Source organism: Phalacrocorax aristotelis, chromosome 16 (assembly GCF_949628215.1).
Source record: "Phalacrocorax aristotelis chromosome 16, bGulAri2.1, whole genome shotgun sequence".
NCBI lineage: Eukaryota > Metazoa > Chordata > Aves > Suliformes > Phalacrocoracidae > Phalacrocorax > Phalacrocorax aristotelis.
Window position 1 is genome coordinate 8,627,951 of NC_134291.1, and position 22,782 is coordinate 8,650,732.

The 22,782-nt window shown below is 38.6% G+C and overlaps 1 protein-coding gene across 9 annotated transcripts in view; it reads right to left on the reverse strand.

The window, feature by feature from the left end:
• CEP112 (centrosomal protein 112) overlaps window positions 1-22,782 on the reverse strand; it is a 173,385-nt gene that overhangs the window by 57,705 nt on the left and 92,898 nt on the right. For all 9 annotated transcript variants that reach the window (XR_012663397.1, XR_012663398.1, XM_075111460.1 and 6 more), the window contains one exon: window positions 5,158-5,388. Coding sequence is in view for 7 of the 9 variants with exons in the window: in XM_075111460.1 (XP_074967561.1) it covers window positions 5,158-5,388 (231 nt within the window). In the remaining 2 variants the exon portion in view is untranslated. The remainder of the gene's footprint in view (window positions 1-5,157; window positions 5,389-22,782) is intronic.

Below are 22,782 nucleotides of genomic sequence, written 5' to 3' on the forward strand. Positions count from 1 at the left end.
AGGTCTTAGATACAAAGATGGAACCGTTTTTGGTAGTTAATGAAACGCAGAGTTGGCAGAGAAGAACAACAGCTAGAGGGACAGTATTCAACAACGTAAGCTAATGGAAAGCATGCGATGCTTATTCTTTATGAGCAGAAGTAACTTAACTGCTTAGGGGAAACAATACTTTTAATAGAGTGTCTCTTGAAGTATCTCTTTAATCTCTGAAGATGTCATATTCTTTCTCTTCATCTTCTATTTCTTTGCCAGTGCTGAACAGCATGACATCATCTCTATGAGTACTGACACCAGTGCCAGAACAGATATTGTGAATTAAAGATATCCCTACACATGCAGTATGAAAGTATGCCCAACGAGCATGTCCAACGGGACTGCATCCTAGGGCTGCACTTGTTACTTAATTAATCCAGCATCACAAAGCTTGATGATAAAGGAAGGACTGAAATGCTCTCCAGGGCACACTATCAGTACCTTATCTGCAAACTATGTGCAAGCAGAGGTTGTTCAAAAATGAAGTGTCCAATTATAGGACACCGTCTGCAGATTTTTGAAAAATGCCCTGTTACAAAAACATTCTATTACAACATAACTATTATATAAAACAGTTATTTTTAACTGGGGAAGTGGTCACTTACACTGAGTACAATATTGTTAACCGATTTCTATTTTTTAAAATTTTAACCTTTACTTTGAATTTCCTGGGCATTTTAGTTTTATGTGGACTTCCCACCAGACATAGGTGGAGAGATTGTAACATGTATAGACTAGAAAACATTGTAAATGTCCATTTTTATTTAAAATAACAGCAATCTCAAGAGTACAACTCACGTTATTAAAACCTATGAGCACGATTTGCACGGCTCTGGCCAGGTTGCATGTCACCTTGCAGTCCCAGCTCTCCAGAGTGAACCGTTTCACAACTGTACTGAAATCAGAAGAATTGCAGTCCAGAACCTGAAGTGTTAGGCTCTTTTTTTTTTTTTTTTTTTTTTGACTACAGCTTCATCCTGTAATCAACTATCATGTGTGTTCAAGTACAGTCAATACACAAAAATGTAAATTACTTCTCCACAAGAAAAGCAGCACTGAAATAAAATTAGTGTTCCTGGAACCTGCATAAAGATTTAACAGGATGAGTCAAAATACCTATTTAAATATAGAAGAGAAGTAAATAAAAAGATAAATTTTGAAAATAATTTAGAGAGGATAAAAAAACCCCCACCTTTTTCTCCCACTCCAATTTACTCATGTGCACTGCTCAAAGAGAGCTTTTTTTATGAGATATTTTCAGTTCCAAGGTTGCTTCCTTTGAGCATTGTTAGCATGTCTACTGATCTGCTCGGGTCACGCTTTTCGAATGCTCATTTTCTTTGCCAAGAAAATACCACAGATGAACGTTTCGAACAGTTGAGTTAGCCAAGCTTCACATCTGCACGCACTTAGAAATGCACTTTGTCTCTCGCTTTTAGTAATTTCTGGCGAACCTGAAAATGCTCCTAAGCTCTGTACAGTCCGTTACACCTGGCTGATGAGCGTTCATGCCGTAAGTGCTGCTGATGCAACCTACAGCACACCTGTCTCCCTGCTGAAATTAGTCATAAGTGGAGCCTAACTACAGTACCATGTATCTCTAATATTTCTTAAACAGTTTACATTTTATATCATCATAATGAGGTATGACTTCAAATAAAATATTAAAACTACCATCACATCAGAAAATGCTATAATCGTTGCTATAATGACATGCAAGCAAATTAAATCTATACTTTAAAAGTAAATCAAAACCATTGTGATTGAATACAAGTGTTCTTCTGAAACAATATTTAAGATTCCTTAACTAATAGACAAGAAATTGGAGATACTCTGAAGTCATTTTTATGTTGGAGACAGATAACAGATATTATGAAAGTGCTTAAGTGCTAAGAACATGATAAGTACTGTTTCAAATTCCCCATGCTGTCGTCTTGAATTTTTGTCTGATTTATGTCCAGTGTGGCTTATCTGACCTTAGGGACATTAAAATTTGTTATTCTTATCTGATAAGGTGGTTCTGTGCTCTAATATAACTACCTTCTTACGTCTTAAAAAGTGAGCAATAAGGTGATCCCGTGTGATCGGGCTGTGGCACCTGATCTAGCAAAAAGCAAGGCTAAAGATGAATCACTGCACTGCGCCAGCAAGAACAGCCACCTTTGCATGCCAAGCTGCTCCTGTATCACCTCAGCTCTGTTTCTACGTGCCAGGCTGGTGACAAGGACCTTGCTTCTGCCTGCAGTGCAGGTAGAGCCCTCGTCACCTTCTCCAGCAGCCCTGCAGCTCAGGGGGCAGCACTCAGCACCGAGAAGCCTCAGAGGTGCCCAGCTTGTCCACAACAGGTCCAACACTACTCATAATGTGCGTATTTAGGTCAGCTATAGCTCGCTTTGTAAGAAAGTGGTGTTTAATTGAAAATAATACCTGCAACAGGGAAGGTCACTGGAAAATTATGGACTTTTTCCTTTATTATTATTTCCACGACAACAGATACCATGTTTATTTTTCCCGTAGTGCAGGTTACATAGTGCCATTTGGCAACCTGTTAAATATTTTCCTACTTATCATTCCCTAGTGACTGGGAGATGTAATAACTGTCAAAAGATACTGGCTTTTAGAATCACAGGTTCAAAAACATTACCGTACTACATTTATTGAGCAACTTTCTGGTACTGTATGCTGTAATCGCTAACAAAATTAATCAAGTAAAATATAACAATAAACAACGTAGTATCTTTACAGTTGAGATTTTTAAGCAGAGAAGATTAAAGACCTCAGCAAATTATGTGTCCCTAAATACTGAAAAGGTGTCTACAAATACCAACAAATATTTACGTGTCCAGTGCACTTGCAATGAAAACTCTTCTTCTGCCTCTGTCGCCAACTCCCCTCCTTCCCATCCCCACAGCAGCAGGACTATGGGGAGGGCAATACCATACAAATCTTCTACCTCCTTCTATTAATTTTGACTTTGATTTTTCTTTGTGCTTAAATGTTAGCCATTTCTTTTGCATTTCATCATGTTCACGTGAACAAAGGTCCTCAATTATACAAAGCAATTCACACAGAAATCACTATTACTCACAAAAAAGACCACAGAGGAATGAGATCCTTCGCTTGGGAATGGACTGACCTTCAGAAAATCTGGACAGTCAGATGTTCCAAGCCTAAACAGTGAAATTCAGCTTCCCCTTGGATCTTTAAGCAATATTTACGTAATTAGCAGAAAAAAAGTGAATTTAGAGGACAAATTTTTCTCCCATATTGTCCTAAACGTCAAGGTAACAAGATTTGCTAGAAAAAGAAAAAGACTTTTAAAAACAAGTTTCAAGACTCATGTTGCAATTAAGATGCTTCCCTCCACACCCCTTGGGTAAAGTCTCATTCATCGAAGGTCTGTGGACTTTAATAGGATCAAGATTTGAACTAAGTTAGTTGAAACAGTAACTTTTGTGCTTTAAATGGAGTTTGCCCTCTAAGCTACTTTATTTGACTTTTGGACTTTGTGGCCAATTTCTAACGCTCTGCATTTGGACGACAGAAACAAAGCAGAATCGTAAAGGGAGATTTGAGCGTAATGCAAGGTATTTTCACATGTCTGTGAAAGACTTTCCAACAGTGATACTTCTTCCCCCCCTCCTATCTTTTACTCAACATGTGCTCTTCTGATTAGAGGTAAAAATAGGGAAGTAGGTTAAATAAAAAAAAAAGCAACCACAAAGTCAATAGCAGTTAATATAGCTTAAAATTAGCCATTTTTTTTGAAAAGTAGATAAAATCCAACAAATTTAAAAAATAATATTTCTGACAGAAATGACAATTCAAGACTATTAAAGATATTGCCCTATGAAGGATTATTTGTAACTTTAATTTGAGAATGTAAAGAAGTTAACTTTTCTTTAGCTATACTACACATGTAAAAAAAGATCAAAGAAAGAAAAGAATTGAGATTCAAATTCCATTTTTAAGCAAAAATGACAATGTCTTCCTGAGTTAAAATTAATCCTTTAACGATGAATTTCAAAGGTTTAAATACTTTCTGTGACCTTGGCTTTAAATAATTATGCCAAGCGGAGCTTTCCTTACATTCAGAAAAGATTCTGAATTGTTGATCACAGCCATTTTAATGGCTTCAGGCTGGCTGATTTCCAACATAATCCTCCAAATGCTGTTTAAAATTACAGACCAAGAACCTGACACAGGTAAATGAAATGTCACTTTCACAAAGGCTGTTCAAACAGTATATGCAGAGTGTTAATTTGTGCCACGGTACATAATTTCGCAATAAAATGTATGATTTATTACATTAATGCATATAAAAGATACTTCAACAACTATCTGCTTACATATACACAGCATCTACCATAAATATTCATTAGGGTTTTTTTTAGTTTAGCTTTGGAAATAAAGAACTCACATGTTTTAGCTCACATCATCCTTAATGTGGTGAAATACTGGAATCCAAGGCGCTGGTACAAGGGGACGCTCAGCAAGCGCTGACGCGCAGTCAGTGACCCCACTGAACAGAATGGGGAGGGAAGCCTTGATGTATCTGAAACATTGAGTTCTATTTTCAAGCCTTTCACAGAGGACTGGCTCACCTGATGCTCACAGGCAAAAGTAGACCAGCCATTGTTAGCAACTAGACCCAATTTCCTTGCAGTTTTAGCCTGAACTTTTTCCTCCTTAAGAACTTTCCCTCTTAAAAAGAATAAAAGCTTGGTTAGATAGAACCACCCTTTCTACTCTACCTATTCCAGCAAAGGAAAAGTGATTAGCCTAGTCCTTGGCTGGCTTTGCCTTTGAATTCATCTGGATTTTTAAAGCGCCACACGGCTGGAAGGTGCTGCCCCAGCACTGCTCTCAGGGAGAACAGCTACAGCAGCGACCCCTGCCACTGCATGCTCGAAGAGGAGAAGTCTTTCATTACAGAACCACAAAACTTCCCATACTCCCGCCGCAATTGCGGCATCCAATGTCAGATCTACAGCATACGTCTGTTTTTTCAACTCAAGTGACCCCTAAACATTTTTCCTCAGTGAAACTTTGCTTATCTGACTTTTGGGGCTATTGCTCCCTTTTTGCCGTGCCACAAGCAGCAGCCCTATGCAAACCTCTTACCTTGTCCAAGGCCTTCTCTGTTTCTGCCACATGTATCTTTTTCAGGTCTAATGTCATTTTTTCTGCCTCCACTTTCAGCTTATTGACCGCTGTCTCGTGGTCGCGAGCTGCCCTCTCCTTCTCCTCTTCCCACTGATGGCTCAGCTCCAGCAGCTGTTGCTTCCGTTGAGCGTTTACCTGAGTAAGTTCTTCCCTTAGCTTGTGGATTTGGTTCTCCATATCACAGATAACCTGAAATAAAGAACAAAGGTAAAAAAACAACCACCAAACACACAAAAGCAAAAAGAACCAAAACAGCAAACGCTTGATTTTCTCAGAGAGGCTGTTAGCTGGGGCAGGAAGGAGACTCAAAGGATTGTCTATCCCTTTTTCTGGCCTCTCTTATTGCTCTTCCCCCTCTCTTCATATATGCAGATGAATACAGCTTTCCCCCACCCAAAGCATGGACGGAGCAAAATTTACCTTTCTGGAGGGGGTTCCCCCATAGGTGAAGAAACGTAGTTTGTGGCACATAATCACTACATACAATGTCCATCCCCGGTTTTTTTTCTTCCTTAAGAAATGACCTGCTGCCTTCTAATGAGATATTGGTGTATCATCAATCATTTATCAATCACTGCTATGAATGATACATTGTATTTAATCTTAATGTGCTAATGTGCACCAGGAACGTATCAAAGAACGTCCTCCTCTGGGTGAGAGAACTAGAGCGCGCCAAGGGAGGATGACACGGGCCAATGCAGAGAACCCTTAAGACTCTGCAAACACTATAGATAAGATACATGACCTTCAAAACTCAAGTCACAGACTTCAGAATCCACAACTCTCTTTTATGTGATCACAGATTATCCTTCAGTCCTCAGGAGCGAAATGTGTTGTGCAGCGCAGCAGTGGCATCAGAAGCAGGGGAGTACGGTGCGGCAGAACAGCAGGGGGTCGGCTCGCTGCCTGCCTTCAATGGGGGAACTTGAAAGGGTAAGGAATGAAAGTTATATGCAGTAAATCTGTGTTACTCCTACAGTATACAGAGTACACAGTGCTGCTTTACAGCAGTAGAAAGTATACATTCATTCCTTTAGATTTACACTTGCAATTAACTCTCATTAGTCACTTTTCTAACTGCATTTCTTCTGTACCTTCTTAAACGAAGTATAGCAGCATCAGATCTGCGACATAAAACCGCTGTCCTTACAGCTAATTGCAACATATGACATTGCAAGCGCATACGTTTTCATTTGTAAATACAATTCCATAAATTAGCGTTTTCACTGAAAACCTTGCACGCCATTCCCCCCTTTTCCTCCCTGCTTCACAAGAAACTGTGCAGTTCCCTGGAATTCTCTTACAGAGGATGTGAATCTATTGAGACGAGAAACTGATGTTCTACCAAACACATGCAGGTGACTCAGCTCAAGCTTATTAAAGGTTTTGTAAGAAAATCTGATGAAAATTATTGTATATTTAAAGACCCTGTTGCCCTGGAATGCCAGTTACTGCTTCTAGAACTCTGAACTGATCTCTCTCTCCAACTACTATTTTTCTTCTTTAGACATTTTTAATATACTGCCTGTATTCAGCTAAACCATCTATTTGCAGTTTCCGAGAACCACATTACTACAAATCTTTGAAAAAGAAACATTCCTTTCTGACCAAAGTTGGGAAGTGAATGACTATTCGGAACATCGCTTGGTACATTAACATCCCAAGACAGATTGTTATAAATACTGTGATTTGAGAGAGAAAAATCGAGGTTTGCCTATTTTTTCAACCTATTTGAACTGTATCGTGTAGTAAAAGACATGTCATCTCTGCTCAGGCCTTCAGTTGTGCCCTTCCACTATCACAGCTGTAACATGTATTGAAGAATATTAACCATCTCAGAAATTTATCACAAGGCTGACTTTTGCTTCCATGCTTTCTTAATTACTCATTGGCATTATTCCCTACTATGTCAAAGGTAAAATTTTCTGTATGCATGTGTAGAGACGGAATGAGCACACCATTTGTATACAGAAGTATAGCACAGGCCACATACTTCAGCTAGATCAGCATTATCTCAAACATATGTTTCATATGGCGTAATCTGCACTAGATCCTTTCCTTCCTTTCCTGATCTTTTCCTCTACGCACGTTTAATTTTTCTTATATCTGTATACAGACTAAAAACATAAAGTACATTTTAGTATATAATTATCACCTACAATATACTTCCATAATTTTTCAGAAAATAATTTCACCTTAAGATCATAACAAAACATTAGCCTAACTGGCTTTTACGTAACCAAAGAAATGCTACAGAGCTACAATTTCTGTAGAACGGCATGGTCTGAGTTCTAAGCTGACATACATAGGATTTGGGTTTTTTAACAGCCGTTCCAATGCAAATCCTGCCTGGAATAGTAACAATTATCTTTTAATCTGTGAGAGCTCTTTTTGAGAGCCCATTCCCCCTCCACTACCACTTTCCTTTTTCTTTTTCTCCCCTTCTTTTTTTTAAAACAAAGAACTTCCTTAAATTTCCCCTGCCCCATATAAGTGGAACTAAGTTATTACACTGCTCAGAAGTTTCCTAAAAAGTTTGATAAAATATTTAGGATAAGGAGCCAAGGCTAACTTCTTACCATACAGGGAAAATTCATTCATAAATCATGTTACAAGCCAAAACAGAGACTGGGTGAATTCCTGACTTAACTGTTTCATCTTTCTGCTTTACTTCATACTGTATTCAATAATTCTTATACAAAGCCATTAGAAAAATCAAACAGCACGATACAGCATTTTCTACTGCCACATGGAAAAAGTAACGGCTCCAAGCCTTCAGACTGCAAACGGGGGAGCCGAAAGATAGTGGGCTGAATGTTATAGGCAAAGTAACATTAATTAATATGCAAAGGAGCATTAATGCTGGACCTAATAGATGGCAAAACCAGATTTGGTTCTATCAGGAAAGAAGAAAGAATCTGAAGACGGGGCGATGGCAGCGAAACTAATATGATTAAAGAAGTCCTTTTGGAGCAACTTCACTGCTAGTAAGACGATGTTGAGAGACATCTAATCTCTCTAAAGTGACTGGAAAAAGCTTACATTGGGGATCACAGACACAGTTCTTGTTAATTACTTTAAAATAAGTCTAGTTCTCTCAGCCAGATTATTTTTTCCCATAAACAAAGTCACTGGCAGAAGCAGCTTACAACCGAACAACCTGCTGCATGAGAGAACTTTGCGTGACGTGGATATCTTCAAACTGCTAAATGAAACGAATCCCAAACTTTCCATCGCTAAGATTCCGCTATTCCACATGCCAGGGTTAATAAACTATTATTAGACTCAAATGTAGGCAAATCAGTACTATTAAGAAAAAAACCCTCAAGGTAACATAATTCTCAGTTGTGAAAAATCCATGAAATACAGAACTTAAGACCAACAGTCTTCCCTTAAAAATTCTGTGGAAAAACAGAAGATGCAGTTACAAAATCTCACTTATCAAGCCCGAGATCTCAAGGCATGATGCTTGCTTGGTTTGTTTCTAAAACGGAATCCTCTTTCTCATTACTGCTTTCTTAAATTCTTTTTCTAGCTGCTCAAATCTCTGTTTGTGAACCATGCCTGCCAAATTGTTTGCATGGTCCAAACAATAACTTGGGTGCAAGGGCTGCTGTGAGAAATGCACATCTTAAACACTCCATCAGAAGCAATTATTCTTGTGCTAAACATAGGGCTTAAATGTAAGAAATATAGACTTCACAGTATATAATAGGTCCCAAATTTTATTGCTACTTGCTGCTTTTTTTTTTTTTTTAAATCAAAATGTTACAGACTTTATTGCGGTTGTATGGGTACGAGTAAATGAAATAGGAGATCTGTGTCTTCTCTACAAAGAATACAGAAGTTCATAGCAATTCTACAGGATGGCCATGCCATAGCAGCATGCCCCAAACAAGAAAGCATTTCATCAAATGACTATTAATCCATACAAAGAAGAACAAATTGAAAGAAACCACTAGTTTACAGAGTATCCCAAATGAAACAAAAATGCAAATATGTAAACTGTGTGACAGGGCAGAGATCTCGTATGAATTTATATGGCATACTTGTATGCATGTGGATGCAGGTATGACAATCCCATAGCTGCAGAAACTGCTAGCCAAGATGGTGATTTCTATTTCTGTTTCAAAGGAATAACTTAGAATTCTAACTAAGAATATCTGTGCTGAAATAGTGTCATAAAAAGGGTGGGTCATAAGCCCACAGCAATTTGCCTGTAGGGAAAAAATAGACTTGAAAGAAAAAAAGAAGGTTGCTCACTCACTTTGGCTTATTTAAAATGCCAATAAATGTTCTGCATGTTATTTGAAAGGAAAACATGTGCTCTTAATTTTAAAAAGAAAATTGCATAAGAAAATATAAATCTGGCAAAACGTTTAAATTAAAATCTGTTGCTGATGACTGAAACTGTTACATGCAACAGAGATGAGAGAAATGGACCTACTGACCACAGTCTAATTAAAAAAAAATAAAATATATATATTCCCTTTATTTTTCAGTAGCTCCTACTTCAACCCCATGAAGCATTTACTTGGATTAGTTTCTAAGGAAGAGGCTGGAGCATGACCACATCTTTTATACTCACAGTGATGGAACACATGGACTTCACTGTCTCCCGCTCAATGTATTACACACCAAACCACATCCACCCCATCACCATATTTAGCTTCAAATAGTGTTGAGGGCATTTTAAAATCACAAAAACAAGGCAATGCAGAATTAAGATCAAATCCACTCTTAACTTATTCCCTGAGGCTCAGATCTAGAGTCATTTAGGTGTTGCTTCAGCAGTTTTTACAGTAAGTGACTAACATCTCCCAGCAGATGAAGCTGCAATAACCCTTTGTTGCTCTTCCTTGCTGAGTGTACTCAGGCTGATGGAAAAAAGTATCAGTTTTAAAGGCCATGGCTTTTCTCAAGTGGATCATCACAACTCTTCAAATTGAGTTTCAGAAGTTTTCCACATCGGGCTAACTTGGCTTCAGCTGCAGATGACTGCATAGCTGTCGATTTGCTGTGTTTAACTTCGCTTGCACATAACATTTAAAATAAAACCAAAAGCCCCCAAAACTTCTGAGCCGTTCCATGGACTTGGGTCAAACATGAACTGTCAGGTTACATGACGACAGCGGTCCTTTCTAGGATAATTACCTAAAATATTAGCCTATAAGTAACAGCTCTGTTTGAACCACCGATACGTAGCTTTTGCCTCTGTGTGTGCCAATAATTTCTCAGCATTTTCTCACCTGGAAGAACATTAAAATTAGTGGATGAATCTGAACAGTGCATTCTGTGAAACCATCAGCCGAACCCTTCTGAAAGGGAGATTTGTTTCTTTGTGTCTTGTCACGCTGGCATGATGCGACAGAGATGGATGAGGTATACATAACATTTGTTATTGGGTAGTGGATTACTTCTGAAAGGAGATCAGTCCAGTCAAGGGAAAGGAAGTCTGTAGTAAAAACAAATCTCACTTTGATGATGAAGAAGAATTAAAAGGATAATAAGGAACAAAGTAGAAACACCCAGTGATTCAGTGGTGACAATGACTCCTTTTTTACCCATGATCAGTGCAACGTCCCAGAAGAGGTGGACAAAGTGTCCCATCCCAGTCTGGCAGCAACTGGTGACACATTTAGTGTAAAATACCTTAGAGGGATTATCTGTTGAAAGTGGGAATCTGAACTACTTTAGCTTTCTTATTAATAAACAAAGCTTTATAAAGGGCTGAGAAACAGATAAGGCAAGCTTCTCTATGATTACAAAAATAAGCAGTGTGTCTTACAAAAAACGCTAAAAAAGTAAACAAATATTATTTGTTGGCAGCTCTAAGCTTAGAAAAAATATAGCTGTAAGAACTTCAAAGATGTGTAACATTGGTTTGTCTTTAAAACAAAACTGGTTTATATTAATGAGCCTTACTACTGCAGTTTCAGCAAGTCACAACAATTGGTCTTACACTTGATCTCATTCAGGTTTTAGGGAACTATCCCCAGGATTCTTACCCCGAAGAGATAACAGAGCTAGGCAACAAAGTGCAGTACCAAAGGCCAGGCACAGTCCTAACAGCTCTCTGATCTTTTTGTCCACAAAGCATCCTACTGAGGCGGACTCACGGCTCCCAGTATACTTCTGCTTTTCTCCATGCCAGATGAATTTCAGCTGGCCAGTTCAGCCAGCTGGCAGCTGTATTTGTGGCTCTTTTGTAACATGACAATGATACAAAGGGTACACAGCAGTGCTGAAAAAAGCCATCTTTTTGTTTAAGCTACAATCTAAATCAGAAGAGATATCAAATCTAAACCGACACTTTAAAAGAATTTTGAACTTGCAAGAGTCATTAAAATCTAGTAACTCAAGTTTGTAATGTCATCTTCTTAATTAAGCTTTGTCATTAACTCAATTGTCTCCATTTTTACCCAACTTTATTGAAAATATTTCTATAACATAGCAATTTAATTTAAAATACTTTAACAATTTATTGTCCAATTTTTCTAGTGACTGGTAAAACCAGCAATTTGTCAATATTATGAATCCTTAAAAAGATAGGTTCGATCTGCAAAGAAAACTATTTCCGCAAATGTCATGCACATTAGCACATGGGTAATGATGTGGCAGAGCACAAATTAACACGGATAAGTAATAAACAGCTATTTAGCTTTCACAGCACAATCTATTACACTGTCAAGTTTAAATGCCTTTTAGGTAAGAACACATAGGCCCATAAACATGGTAATTAAGGGAGGAGATAAATGAAATGGTGTGAAATGAAGTGAAAATGAACAACAGTTCGATGACCAACACGCTGGTCTCACCTCCTACGAGCGCTGATCAAATTTTCCAAAAAGCATGGAGCTGTGCAAGCTCTTCCGGAGGAAATCACGGAAGCGCAGGAGCTCTGCTAGCACTACCATAACCGTAAGTGGGCCTGACCAGCAGTATAGTACTTCCTGGAAACACTAAAATATCAAAGCTAGAACTTGAATACTCAGAGAGATGCATTTTATTACATGCTCATATAGTATTTTGTGCATACTTAAAAGTCCTTATTCTTGAGGGAAAAAATGCTGTCCGTAATGTTGGTGCTGTTGCGCAACGTGTTAGCTGCAAGACATCTTTATATATGAGAACATTGCAGGTATATGGGTACATTGCAGGGGTGAGGTGAAGTTATTAATATGTTCATTAATCAAATGTTCACAGTTTATGAATCAGGCTGCACGGTATCAAGTTTAGGTATTCTCTTGTAAGAAAACTGTCACACAAACCAAAGCTGTGCTCACTACCCTGCACCGCATACGAAGAGTGGCCAATTCTCTAGAGTCAAAAGGTGAATGTTGCGCAGAAGGCAACCATAGTACTAACAGGAGAATGTCTGCTGCTCAGCAGTGTAAAATCTGAAGCCTTGTATTACAGGGCTCCATCTCAGCACAATCCCAGCTTTTCTCACCTTTGCGAATGTACCTCTGACATCTCTCTTGAAATATCCGCTAGGACTTGTAAAGTGAGGTGTTGAGCTGCTAACTTACATATTTATTCTATTAATTTTAACAGCATTAAGCTGCTTTTAAATGTCAAACCTCTCCTGTAAGATTCCTGGACTCTTTCAGCACTGCGTATGCTCTGAAAAACACCTCTAACATTTATGAATCTGATAAAAGTCTATTGGTACCAATGGCTTATTTTGTATCTACTGGGGTGTTAGCTAGGGGTGGGGACAGGTTTAACACCACTCCACCTGTACAGTGCTGCTGGTGGCTAAACATCACTCTCTTCTTCATAGTCACACCATGGTCAACTTCATTTTTTCCCTTGCACTTAACACAGTCCCCAAAAAAGTCCAGCACCCTTTAAATTTTATTTCTTGGTAATACATTTACTGTATCTTGTCTACCTCTGTTCTACAGCTTAAGCATTTTCCTGAAACACAATGAACTGGTGACTCATGAAGAACAATAAAGGTAAACTATCTTCTGCTGAGCTCCATTTTCAATAGAATTAATGAAAAAAGAGTCTATCCATGTCATTCATATAGAGAAACATGCTTAAGCAACATTTCCATAGGTAACCTAACCTCCAAACTGTTCACTAACTTTGCCATATACTTCTGAGGGCTGGAAAAAAAATATGCAAGACACAGGTATCAAGATGTCGGTAGGAAAAGTTACACTGAAAATTTGGCACCATTCTCGTTTCTACATCTATGACTACACGTGAGAAAGGGGTAGCAGATTCTCAAGGTCTGCTGTTACATGGTATTAACCAAAACACAAATTTTGATCTTTTTTTTTAAAAAAGGAATGCACTGAAATAGATCTGGACTTTTAAAGAAGCCGGTTAGCTGCCTAAATCCCAGTTAATGTAAATGGCACTTAAGCTACAAACTCCTGGGCTTGCTTGCTTTTTTTTTTTTTTTAAAAAGGAGGGGGGGAGACAAAGAAAGATCAGACATCCATTTGAACAGCTCCACAAAGAGCTTAAAATTAACAGAGCTTATTTTGATTTCTTAATTTACATAAGTACATTTGATTCTAATTTAGTTAACAGCAGCTAGAGAGCAGAACTTCATACAGGTTGGTTATTGTCACTGCCTTCCTAATAAAATGATTTTTCGGCAAATGGAAGAACCTCAAGCCTACGCATGTAACTAAACAATACAGTGCACTGGTGAGCAAAAGGATTACTTACTAGGTTGAAACTGAAATAAATGTAAATAAATTTTCCACTTAACAGTTCTAAAACCTGGAAAAGACTTGGCCCTTTTGCCTGGAAGACAGATCCAGAGCAGTTTCTCGTTACCTGATTTACTGTATTTGCTTTGAAATAGATTAGTGAGTCAAAAATTAAAACACCCAGCCTTCATTCTCTTATCTTTTTATCAGATGAAAGAAGTGTTTACATTTGTATTTTACTTTGTACAAACAAAATGATTTGAGTAAGACCACTAAGAGACCTACCTGGAAAGGACTAGTAGGTGGACTCATTGCCTTGTGTCTTTCTAAGAAATCTAATGGAGACACTCAACTGGGCAACTACCTAGTAATCCTCGTAACTGCATTAATGTAACTTAAATACAACAGAGATGAAAAAAACCCAGCCATAAATACCTACTTCCTGCAGTGATGCCCTAAAATGACTTGTGAGAACGGAACATAGATAAAATAGAGTGGTGAAAAAAATAAATAAAAATCTCTACTTAATGCCAGGTTTACTGCAAACCACAACCACCTACCCCTAAACGCTGATTGATGAAAATTACACCAACCACATGTTTAGTCTTCCCTGTTTTCCTTTGTCAAAAAATATAAAGCTTTATTTCCTGCATTTCAGGATGTGAAAGGAAAATATTCCTTTGGGATGAACGTTAAAGACATATTCCGTTCTGAAATAACATTGGAGCAAAGCTGCTCTGAAAGTGAAGAAAAGCTACTGATGTTTAAGGAAGGATAGGACTTTCCTGCAGTGGAATACAGAAATGGAGGCTAAAGATCTCTGCAGCAGACTGGGAAGTACTACCTGTCAACCTGATAGAGTATTTCTGTGTCCAGCATCCCTTAAAACAAAGCTTTTAAAAAACATTTGCATTTAAATTTTCCACATATTAAATTTAAAAGCTTTAGCATTTCCTGAACAACGTGCTATTCTGATTTAAATGCAGACATGATGTATTACAGATTTAAGGATTACTACAGACATTCATCTCTATGAGGCAGCAAAATTAAACGTATTATAATTCCTAATTTGTCCCCAGAAGAGGTACAGGCCGTATTGCCTATGAGAAATGCCTTTGCCCTGTCAGCTAATGAAAAGACTTCACTCTAAGTAAGAAACCCAAAACAATCCCACCCCAGAAAAAACCCACGCAGCAAAGCACCAGACACTTCTTTTTTGGATGCATTTCTTTACACAACTGCTCGAAACACACACACATCTTTTGAGTATTCCAGAAGCTTTACCCCACACATCCCATCAGGGTTTTATGGTAACTAACGGAAATGGCATCGGCTGCAAAACTTGACAGGACAAACAAGACAAGATGCAGATACAAAGCCTAAGTAATAACTGTTCATGCATAAGATGTCTCCCACCTTCAGTTCCTGAAGTTAATATACCTGTAGAAATGCAAACTTTGGACACTAACTCCCATTCAGGCCATCTGCCATGACCTCAACAGGCAGTTGAGGGACTGGAGCCAGACTCGAGTTCACGCTACTGTCCAAGCTCTGCCCTGACTGTTAACCAAGGTGAAAAAGAGAAATTTTTCAAAACTCCAGCGTAATTACAGGAAGCCAACTGAGGAACCTAACGCTGTTATTCTCCGGGCCAATGACTAAAGACAACTTAAATACACTAGCCTGTGTGTACTATTCTGCTCTACTAAAGAACCTAATTCGCCAGGAAACTCTCTCATTACTGTTGCCATGCTGCTATATTGAAGATGACAGTCTTTAACCAAGCATGAAGTCCTCATTCTCGGTCTCATGAATGGCAATATGTGTGGGCAGAAATCCTGAAATCCAGCAGCTTCAGAAATGAAAACTGTGTCACTTACAGGTTTAGACTTTAAAGAAATAATCAGCTTCTAACTTTCAAAAAACCCCTCATTTCTGCAAGGCAGTAACAACGGTTGCAGTATTTCTGTTAATGAATGAGTTGTGGTAAATTCTTATCTATACCTTAGCTGCTTACACAACAAAGATGTAGAATTACACACACGTGCAACAACTGACTTTCTCCTTTTCAAAATCAACTCCACATTGGACGAAGCATATTCTAGTTGAGTAGTGACAATCCTTATATCAAACAGATAAATTTGTCACCTCCATCTAAGGATGAAAGTCCTACAGAACGAAGGCTTTACTGCAACCTAGGTGTTCGGTTGGAGTCAAAGGCATCGGCTGATGGTACCCATTGTGTGTTTTGTGCACACACAGATGGCTGACACCGTTTCTAGTCTCCCTCTCTGCACCTTCATCCTCAAGTGCTGGTTGCACTAGTACCATCATCTCGATAGTGGCTCCTCTGAGTTCAGAGACCTTTTGGAAGCATCATGCTCCACAGCTACCAGTTCAGAAGGACAAGATCAATCACAGGATGATCTGTACAAAATAAATGAAAACTGTCTGCATAACATCTCTTTTCTTGGAATTGAGAGTATTTTTGGCTCAGTATCTTTCTCTGGCACCTTTACATTGATCTCTATCCTTTTCATCCTTCTCAGTTTGTCCTTGAATTCTGTTGGTGCCACTTCGTTTTCTGAATGACAAATAGGCTGCTGCATCCTGGGGCAGGAATTTCTTCAGATTTATTTATGCAACTGTTTTAAATCTACTGTACTTTGAATAAATATTAATATATAGTTTACATGTAAAATCAAAATACATACTAAACATACAAATTATATGAAATACCAGTAAAATAAAATAACCCATTAATTATATCCATTTATACAGGTCCATTTTTATTTTTACTACACCACCACCCCCCCTTAACCCCACCCCCCCAGCCCCCCAAAAAACCCAACTCAAAATTCCATTAATAGATCAGGAACAAGGCATTACTCCCAAGCTGAATACTCTGGCAGGGAACAACGGTTGTGGGAAGAGCTTGAAGGAGGAACTGTTGACTGGAGGCAGAGCACCAAATGGAGAGGTCTCTTTTCTGTACAACGATGAAGCACAGTCCTTCAAGAGGACATAATTTGCAGACTTTTGAAATCTACTGCTTTTACTTTTCTGGAAAGCATCACTGTTTTGAAGGTCACAATCTTATTATGTAAAACTAGGAAATCATGACTATGTACGACATTTATACTAACACGAAGCACAAAGACCAGGGAACTAATAGAGAAATTATTTCTTGAATACCATGAGGTGGTCTTTTTGACAAATGGCATCTGATGTATTTGTTGAGAGAGATCTCAGTTTTCTCATGTGCATGCCTAATTACCGCAGTAATGAAGGCTACTGCTATAAAGGCTGTCTCTGCTAAACCTCCTTGAAACTCATGCACAGAAAAACAAACATTGCCTTCCATATAAATGACTACATTAAAAGCCATTACTGATTAATGCTGTGTATTTTCTCTGCCTCTGATGCAAAAGATGCCAAAGAAATGTTATCACAGGGCTTTGCTTGAGCAGCTTTAGAAATGATAGTAATCTACTAAGTATCCGACACAATACTCAGGTAGAGCAGGTAAGAATTAATTGGTACCTTCCCCTCCCCGAATTTCAGATGCTGAAACTGTTTTTCCCTTTATTGAACCAGCTCGGCCTAGACTAGCTTGTCCCGCAGTGACATGTATATTGAATACAAATCAGACAGCATAGCTTTAAATCTGTGTTGCAGCTCTCATTTCCAATTCGAGAACTGTACTATAATCATAAGCTTCTGGTGGATGAAAGGAAATCAGCTCTCTGAATATTAGCTAATGCCACATTTGCAAGTCCTGAAGAGATCTGTGCTGTTTAAAAAAAAAAATAGATCATTTCTCGTGAACCTATATATATGAATCGCTTTGTACTGCTCGACTGATAGAAGCGATGCCTGTGCTGGGATTAAACCCTTTTCATCATAAAACCTCATCTGGTTCGGAGTCCAAGTCCATCAAACCTTTTCCCTTTAAAGTCCCGCCTTTGATTCTACATCAATTTATTCAAACCGCAGCTGGGTGGCTGAAAACGAAAGGACAGCATCATTTAAACCAACCGTGCTCCGAACTTGAAAGAAGGGCTATAATTAAAAAAATGGGCATAAAAGAATGGAAATGGGATAATATTTTTTAATGGTAGTTCAAAGGCCGACAGATGTCAGAGCCTTTGAAGATGTCAGTACACTGAGCAAGAAGTTGCCATTAAATAGTTTGCCTGAGAGGTGAAGCAGCTTTTTAATGACTGAAAAAGCCCTTGCAGACACATCCTTGTGTTTTTAATTTGTCAGAGTTTCTGCAGTATTTTCTGATTAATGACACATGATTATAACTGCATAGCATACATATTTTTATACTATGTTAAATGAATACTTTATTTCACATTCCTTCAGTGCCAGATAAGAACAGGAAAGCTTCGCTATGGAGTCCAAAACTATTCAGATTGCTCAAATATTTATGGTAATTTGAGGGGATTGGCCAGATACAGAGCTACTATGTGTTGCTACCTTTTGTTCTTTAATGGTGCTATTACTACTGCCATCACAATGTGCATGCATTAAGTCAGCATGTGACCCAGTAATGTATTGCTCCCTTCTTGTGCACTAAACAATCAGAGCTTTCATAATGCACTGACGAACAAAGTCATCAAATCAAAATAACATTTAGAGAAATTCCTCAATTGATCCCAAACAATACACACAATGGCTGCCAATGTATTGTAAGTAGAAAATAACTTTTCTCAGAAAAAAACCCATATTGCTAGGAAACATCACATTCAGAAGAAAAACACCAATATTTATAAAAGCAGATGAAGTCCCCATCTCAGGCTGAGAAGATGCTCCTGCAATATCTATCCTTCACCTCTCTGTTAACATATGCAATTTTTTTTCTGTTTCCACCAAGAGTGGAAAATGTCGTAGCCCAGAACCCAGGGACAATTTATTTTCCTCCCAGGAGTAAGCTCTCAGATGACTCCAATAGTCTTTGGTGAAAGTGTGCCTGCCAAGCTGAGCAGGAAGGGCCCAGGGAAGCCCCCCAGCCCTGGGGAGAGACCAGAAAAGCCAGCAACGCGCACCTTGCGTTGTATCACACCTCAGGAGTCATTCGCGTGAGAACAGTCATTACAAGGGAATTTGATGAACGTACTCTCTCACTGCTCTTCCAACCTAGTTTCAGCTTGTTAATTGGATCATAAATGGATGGACTCAGCTAAAACTTCATGCACAGAGAGATTGGAGGTACCTTAGCAGAGCTTTGGGAGATCAGTTGCTTGTCTCCCCAGAACATTTAGATGATTTTATGGCTATTTGGCTTGTGGGAGTCCATATCCGTCAGGGGCCTCTTTGTAATAACCACGCTGCCTACAACCACCGCCATGAACCTCCTCAAGGGGAGGGAAGATAACGGATACTCACTGCTACTCTGAACACCGCATGCACCTATAACTGGAGATGAAGGCAAGCTGTTAGCGACAAATGTTCTGCTGTGTGTTCAAAACCCTGTATAGTTATCCAACTGCAAAAGCAAGCACGGGGAATTTTGAAAAGGAAAAGTCTATGGCTGCAGAGAGAAGAAATGTAATCCTGGAATATAATTCTTCCAGAGGTATTTACTGAAAGAAAACAGAGTCCTGCTAGGAAGAAACATTACTACATTAGGACTGCGCTATAAAGAACATGTAGAAGTGGACTACTTTCAGTACAAACAATTGTAAATCCAATTTCCAACTAACCTGCCACCTTCTTTCTCATGTTATTCGAAAGTTACCTTCAAAGACAGTTTTATTTAAACAGCAAACCAAAACCTAATCTCCCGTGCATCACTGGAACACTTGACTTTATAATGAATCTCACCAAGATTTGAAACCTCGATCTAGGAACATTACACACTTCGGCCACTTTTCCTAGCAAACAAACTACATGAGCGAGCAGCCAGGAAGCTGCTCAGCAGGAGGGGGTGGAAGCGGCCACGGGGAACGCCCGCTCCAGCCAGGGTGTTGACCAGAGGAGTGAGATGAAGACCTCCCTCCCGCTTCCACCCAGAAGCTTGGCAGATCCTGGTTCCGTGGGGCTCTCAGCAGAAGCGTTATGAGACAGGAGCGTGCTCTGGATGGTATAAAGCAAGAGGAGTGAGCTCCACTCATCTACTTCTCTCCAAAGGCCATTGATGTTGCCATTGTACAGAGGTGTACCTTCTGTTCATATTCAGTTACTATTTTAGCATTATGGTAAAAACAGGAAAAGAAAATGGCAAATTCTAAGCAGTTGTAATTTAGATTAAATAATACTTCAGAGAACAAAGAAAGGGCAATTTCTAAGCTGTGGGACTTTCTACTGAATTTCAAATTAGTTTTATAAGCTAAAGGAATGTTACCCACAAAATATGTATCAGGCTTATGAATAAACATTACAAGATTCTTCTAAAATGGAAAATATCAGACACCCTGAAAACAATGTTTTGCTACAGAAACCCACAAGCATGCAAAGATGAGCCATTCAGCTTCTATCCATTAGAGGGCAATAATACATATACACACATACTCATACACATATACATACAAACACGCACACTCTCACATCCCCCCAACTGACTTTAGCAGGAAAACTAGTATTTTCTCTCTAATAATACCAATGGTATATTGACAGCTTGGGTCCTGTTCCATTCTCTCCTCCTCCACTCCCCAACAGCAGTATCCAACAGATCAAAAGTTACAATAACAAATTATTCTTCAAATTTGCTTTCCTACACAGAAATCAAGACAATATATAGTTTCAGAAAGCTTACAGTTAGTTGTTGTTAAATGTAGCTTAAATAGTTTGAACAACCAGCATTTACATAAGCATGTAAATCATCACAAGCGTTCCCAAACTTTGAACAAAGATGTTCTTCACATGTTCATCTCCCACCTACATTTTTCCTTTTCTGTTCCATCGCATAAGAAAACTTTGACAAGAGCAGCAACTGCAGATATGGCAAGTATCCAGTGTACTTTAGGTGTCTCTTAATGCCACAGACACATCATAGAGAGGCATTTTTACTATGTCGTTAGTAGAGCCACTTGAAGGAAGCAGCTCCCGTGCTGTGTCTTCTGCTTTCTTGCTCAAACCATATCAACCTACAGATAAACTTCACTGTTTATCACAGGTCCTCAACCTTCTGCTTGCTGCACCCACTTCTAACACCCTATAAGCACATTTATGTTATGAGCTCACTGGGGCAGGAATGTCTGCTGTTATGTACTTTCACTAACACAACATAGACTCAGAATCCTGAGAGGATTCCAGCAATACAAATAATTACCATCAGCCCCTAAACTACTGCTTGTCAGCACCTTATTAGCTACAGGATTTCTGGAGTTTACAACAACACACAGGCAACGGTATCGGTCACATAATGCACATAATGACCAGTAATTCCCATGAGCATCCAGACTACACTGATTCGTGGTGGGTTTGGGTTTTTTTAAAATACATTCCTTTGCAATAATCCATCTATATTTCATTAGAAACAGTAATTCAGGTAATGATTTCAACTAACAGCTAGTTGTTTCCACGGACAGTTAAATAAATACTAATTTCATATTATACTAGAAGTTTCACTGAAGATCTGAATTCAACTTCATAAGGTCCAAGATGAAGATGTAGAATAACCCACTGGTCATGTGGGCTACCCCAGGCAGCACACGTGCATCCCCTGGAAGTGGCAGGTACCTCGAACTCGGAAATCCCTAGTGACACCAAATACAGCGGGAGAACATGCAGCTATTTCCAAATACTCCAGCGTACTCTGTGTTTGCAGTGGCTGCCTTTCCAAAATCACTTTCCTTGCTATTTCTCTTTTCTAAACTCATTTTACAGATGCCAATACAGCAGAAAGCACAGACTACAAAAGAATTCAAGCTGTCAGAGACAACTTCAGAAGAATTGTATCACCCATGCAAAAGATGGAGTTCACTCTTCATGGGATTTTCAGATCTGTTTCAAGTAAAAACACTGTGTCAGGTCTTTTTGTGGGTTTTGTTTTTTGTTTTTTTTTTTTTTTTTTTTTTTTTTTTTTTTTTTACTACATCAGTGTTGTTTTTATGAACTCCAAAGAACAACTTCAAAACCTGAAAATGGAATATTCATGATCAGGCCAATATTTTAGGGGCCAAAAATAAAGGTTTTTTATTTGCAATATTTCAGGAGGACTTTCAAACATATGAATACAAATTACTATTGAGATACGTAACTGCAGTTCGAAATATATTGTTTTCTGCATTAAACAGAAATCTACAGCATCCTTGACATCGATTTCTGTCATTTCGTCATGATAAACACTCAGGTATTAAGTCCCTTCCACATCATGCACTCAGGCATGATTCCAATTAGTGCTGAATAGAAGACAAAATGTCAGCCTAATAAGCTTCAATTTGCAGAGCCTTTGAACATTTGATGATATCATCACTTTGCCAATCATTTCTTGTACTTTGGCTTCTTTTTTCCATATCACCTTCCCTGTCAAAAGGAAGTCTTTCAAATCTACAGAAATGGAAGACATGAACCATGTCAGTCATTGGTCCGACTGAGCTAAAAGATCTAAAAATGACTCCCCAATACATCAACAGAGAACTATGATGTGCACAATATTCCCTCAAAGCTAATTTGCTGCCAACATGTAGAGTAATTGGAAGAAAAAAGTCTACTTTAAAGTCATACTGTGAAAAATATTTTTTCGCATGAAATCAACACTAAAGACCTTAAATCACTGTCAGAGTCTGTGCCAGTCTTTCAAAATGAAGAAACAGGGTCTGTTAAAGATGACAATCATTTCTTCAAAGGTGACCGGACCAAAGAACAGCTCTGCTGCCTGACTTCATATGGAAAATACTGTATTTTAAAACATGTATTTTCTTTCTAATTTGTTTCTAACAACAACAACAAAAAAAGT